At 41.4% G+C, this 5321-nt stretch overlaps 1 protein-coding gene across 1 annotated transcript; it reads left to right on the top strand.

The window, feature by feature from the left end:
* The first annotated feature begins 621 nt into the window (after positions 1–621).
* Positions 622–4243, top strand: txn2 (thioredoxin 2). The gene is made up of 3 exons (XM_069676064.1): positions 622–914; positions 2195–2318; positions 3351–4243. The coding sequence occupies exons 1-3, from the start codon at positions 622–624 to the stop codon at positions 3465–3467; spliced, it is 534 nt and encodes a 177-aa protein (XP_069532165.1). The 3' UTR covers positions 3468–4243.
* Positions 4244–5321: the final 1078 nt, after the last annotated feature.

Here is a 5321-nt window from a genome sequence, read left to right as displayed (position 1 = left end):
TTGAAGCCAAGACACCAAATAGATTGAGTTGTTATAAATGCTAGCTGATTGTCTTTGAATTTAATGATACTAAATTTAATATTTTTGTGTGTTGACTGTTTGTAAGTCAGAACAACAGATTAAATATGTCTTAACTTGGGTCCTGGAAAATTCTAATAGAAGTTTCTCACAATTTTCTGTCATTTTGAAATCAAACTGTCGATAAAGGAAGATGACTGAACCGATGAAGCATCAGTAACAGTAGTTTTTTTGCAGTGGTAACTTTATGTATAAGTTAACTCTGCAGATTTTGTATTGACACTTGGGCTGTAAAAGTCAGAAAAACAACCTTGAAGCAGCAGTTTTGTAAAGATATCTCAGCGCCTCCTAAGCTTACATAATGCTGGCTACCATGACCCTTACATACATGTGGGTCAGACTTTGTTTGTACTTCAACTAAACATACATATCATACTGGAAGCCCACCCACCCACAGAGCTCTCTATATGGAGAGAAATGTTGTGAACATGCAGGCCTTACATAAGTGTCTTGTGTTACAGTAAAAGCATTGTGCAGTCCCCCTGCTGTCAAACTGGCCTAAAATAACAAGTGTTAAACACTCTTCTTCTGTGCTTTTATCTCATGACTTCCACACAGATGGCTCACAGGCTGTTGGTCCGTAGGATTTGGACGTTCTCTGCTAAAGATATCCGCTGCCTCCAAGCATCCACGGCCGCCACAGCCCCGTCTTCTTTTTCCACCTCCCCACAGTCGACCACAACCCGGGTCTCCTTCCTCTCCCCGTCACGCACCCTGCCTCGCTCCCTTCCTCACACCTCCCGACGGGAAGTGTCCTTCAACGTCCAGGATCAGGAGGACTTCACAGACAGGGTCATCAACAGCGATCTGCCCGTGCTAGTTGACTTCCATGCACAGTGAGTACGCCGGGGATGGTTGTAGAGGACTGTCTGGCCTAACAGAGCAAGTAAATGATAATGATGATATAATGATCTTTAGTTATAGAGCACTTCTCAAAATCAAGGATACAACAGACAATTTAAGGAGAATCAGTAACCACACAGTTGAGGCAAAATGAAGGAAAAATGTTTTTATTTAAAATAATAAAATACAGTAAAAAGAATCTTTAAAATAAAAATTCAAGTATTTTTTTCCTTTGATTAAAGTATGTTTTAATAAGGGACTTCAAAGAGACATATGAAGATATATAGACATTGGGTGAAATTATGTAGAACCTGTTATTTACTTAGATGGAGCACTAATCTTCTGTCGTGGCTCTTTATTCTCCCTGCATGTTTCGATGCTGTTCTTGTAGCCAGGCTGTTTTTTCACACAAGTCGAATGTCCTGTAATTGACCACCTGTCGGGCCATTAAAGCAGCAATAATCAGATTTCCTGTGATCAGAGGAGTTGGCCGTGTTGGAGCAGTTTAATCCAGGAGATCATTAAAGAATCTCGATTAAATGGTTTGTGTGTCATTTCAGGATTTAGGCACCAACCATGGAAAAGTCCTTGTGTTAAAGGTGTACTGTCTCTTTAAATAGCTAAAAGTGTTGCATACATAGTGTTTGTCTTTCTGTTAAAAATATGTACATATGTATATGTACATATATGTACACATCTGGCCAACGGTTACAATTTCAGTCACACAACCTGTTTAACAGGTCCTGTTCTAAAATGTTGCATTTTACTGTTTTCATAAAAAAGTTTTACGTGCTGCTCTAACAATGAGATGCACTGCACCATCCGGACATCACAAAATGAGACAGTCTTAACAAGTTTCTTTCTAAAACAACAAAATGCAATCAGCAGAAATGAAGAAAAACAAATTATGAAAGACTGCAGGTACAAGCAGTCTGTTGTTTTGAGGCTCATGATAATATTTGCTGAGCTGATGGAAAAAGGTCGATGAAGTTTCATTCATGATTTGATATTTAACATTTTAATTTTATGAAAGAGTTTATAAATGTTTCTGCCTGTCAGTATTTCTTTATACTGTTTTTGTTAAGCACGTTATCTAAATAATTTGTTGTTATCACCATTATTAAAACTATTATTATAAATGGTTTTATTGTTATTATTGTCACCGATACATTTGCAGCTAACACTAACAGTCATATACTGCTGTCATGCTTGTCTTCATAACACCTGGCTTTAGCAGGAAGCTCTGACTCCGGTCGTGTCTGTGTGTTTGCAGGTGGTGCGGTCCCTGTAAGATCCTCGGGCCGAGGTTGGAGAAGGCTATTGCCAAACAGAAAGGCAAGGTTGCCATGGCCAAAGTTGACATAGACGATCACACAGACCTGGCTATCGAATATGGGGTGAGACCAACATTATAGTGGTTGCAATACTGACATTTGGTTTGCTTTGTAGCTTTAAATTCAACCCATTCTGCTTGTCCTTACCAATAACCCTCTTTGCCCCACTTTGCCCTCTTTGCCCGTCAGCATGTCTGTCAGCAAACTCACTTTCTTGTTCATCAGACGGTATCGTTTACTGTATCATTAATGTCTTTGGAAGGCTGCATGTTGGAGACTTCTTTGTTTGTAGCTGTGAAGCAGATTAGCTGCATCGTGCTAACGGGCATGAAGCATGATGGTCTCTCTTTGGGAGCTTTCTAATCCAGTGTTTTTTCAAAAAAAGCCGCAATCATAAGTCCTTCTAGTAATTATTATTTATCTATTTTCCCTGTTATAAATTGTAAGCTATCCACTAGGCATTCCATGATGCCTTGGACTGAGTCTGTTGGCCAATCAGAGGGTTCCTAACTTTGCACCTAGCATAGCCTCTTTTTTAAACCAGAGCCTTCCTGGTGAGGTTACAGTTGCAACCAACCCTGTAAGTTTTTGCGATATTTATAAGCTACAGCAATTTCAATGGAATAAAAAAAACAAAAACAAAAAAACAGCTTGCACTGCAATTAAAAAAAATAAATTAAAATAAAGTTGCAGCCAAATCAGGCATTTCAGGTCAAACGATCCCTAACGGGGCGCTGGTTTAGCTCAGTTGGTAGAGTAGGCGCCCCATATACAGAGGCTACAGTCCTCGTCGCACTGATCGCAGGCTCGACTTCCGATCTGCTGATCCACTTGGTGCATATCCCCCCCCACTCTCTGCTCCCTACATTTCCTGTCTCACTTCATCTGTCCTCTCCAATAAAGGCAAAAAGCCACAAAAATAATCTTAAAAAAAACGATCCCTAACACAGCCTGTGAAATCTCAACATGCATTTTGTCGTTTGATTAGCATAGCAATTGTTAGTGTTAGCTAGTGTTTTAAAAAGCTTTGCCAAAGGGATATAATAAAAAGACACTTGCATGTTTAAAGTAAGAACCCGTTTGTTCTCTCTCCAGGTGTCTGCTGTTCCGACTGTAATCGCCATGCGGGGAGGCGACGTCGTCGACCATTTTGTGGGGATCAAAGATGATGATGAGCTGGACTCATTTGTCAGCAAAGTCATTGGACAATAAAAACCAGCCGTCCCCGCTCTGCCATCAGCCACCGTCACGGTGCTGTTTTCTATGATCCTGGCGCGGTCGGCAGCCCTTTGCCGCCATTTTGAGCCGCCATATAAACAAAAAACCACGCCACAATCTCAGCTGGCAAACTGTCAAGTGCTCACACCCATCCCAAGACGCACCGCTTCTGCTCTGCTTTACTGCTTCTGTCACAGCGTCTCCTTCTGTTCCTTTGCTTTTGTGATGGGTGTGAGCTCCATCAACCTTTTTTTTCATACCATAATTCAGCAGTTCAGTTTCTCTTTTGTATAATGAGACGGCTCCATCGACTCTGTTCTTACCACTAGAGCAGCTGAGCCGGCGTGTAACATGTTGCTGTAAAAGTCTGTAGAGAGAGAAATAAACAGCTGTACTGCACTTATACTGTGTAACATGAGGGATAACCTGTTGTAGTTTTAGCGGTGGAGAGGATTTAACTTAAAACCTGACAATACTGAATGAGGTTTGTGACAGTGTTACCTGTAGTTCCTGCTTTTGTCCACTTGAGGGGGCTGTTTCTCTAACATCGCAAAGCTGCACATGGTCATTTTACACCATTATGCCTAAAAATGTGAGAAAGGAGGATGTGTGTGTGTGTGTGTCTGTGTGTGTGTGTGTGTCTGTGGGTCCTGACTGTGAAGCTTAAGTCAAGCGGGAATTACAAATATGAGTTTGATTTAGTTTATTACTGAAATGAACTCTGTGTACCAGAAACATGACCAAGTGAAGTAATAAAGAAGTCAAAAGACGGTCTGTATTTGAATCGTGTTTTTGTCTGCGGCTGAGAAGAAGTCGGGGGTCATGGATTTATTGTCCCTCATGACAGTTATGTAATATAAAAGATATGTGCGCTCCCTCGGAGTGTGGTTTGTCAGCTTTGGGAGGATGCTGCTGGGACTGTGGCAGCTTTTAAAGTCTAAGATTCCCTCACAAGGCAAACTGACGGGAGGTTTTAACAGAGAGTAAGAGCATTTTCTGGATGACAATGAAGTAGCTCTCAATTACTTACCTTCTGTTTGAACATGTCGGTGTTATTCATGCTGTCACCCTCTCATCAGCTGTAATGCCTACACACCAACCGCTACTTATTGATGCTCTGTAGCTCGCATCCCTTCTGTCATCCCAGTGTCTGCTGTCTCCTCTGTCTCTGATCTTCATTTAAGGTGTCTCGAGTTGTGCACCTGACCAAACATCCTCAACCGAACCAGCTTTCTCTGCTCCTTCAGAGTCGGTGTGAATGATCGCTTCAGTCAGACAGACTCTGAGCCTCCAGAAGAAGAGCGGTCATGATAACAATAGTGATGGAAATGCCTGAAATACAGGATAGGGTATCGTTAGGTGCACTAGTCTACGCACCAAGACAATTCCATCATTTATAAGCCTTGAAAAAAATAAGTTTTACCAGAAATCAAATCTTCTTGGCTGCCCAAAAACACATGCCACCAAAGATGGTTTAGAGTGTCAAGTAGCGTGTTTCTTTGATTCTTCAACCCTAGCACTTTTAGGCACTGTGCTGGGGTCACTTTCATCTTATGAGATTTCAGCAGAGGTCTCCTCCTCTCCAAAACAAACCAACACTGTAATGAAAATCAATAAAAACAATGAACAAGACGGTTTTGTGTTCAAATCTGTTTCTTTTAAGGTTTGACAGGCTGACGTAGGCAATAACAAAGAGGCTAGGAGCTGAGCTGCTGCTAACATTAGCGTAGCCTATTTCTAGGTTTTACACAGTTGCTGGTCCTTCAGTGTCCATCTTTCATGTTTGATGGGCTTATCCGGGAGGTCTCCTCCTTTCCAAAACACAGCCTCTAAGTTAAACTGGTTAAA

This window comes from Semicossyphus pulcher, unplaced genomic scaffold (genome assembly GCF_022749685.1).
Source record: "Semicossyphus pulcher isolate SPU_LCO1_2020_fin unplaced genomic scaffold, fSemPul1.0.p SCAF_25, whole genome shotgun sequence".
Taxonomy (NCBI): domain Eukaryota; kingdom Metazoa; phylum Chordata; class Actinopteri; order Labriformes; family Labridae; genus Semicossyphus; species Semicossyphus pulcher.
This window is presented reverse-complemented; position numbering and strand designations above follow the sequence as displayed.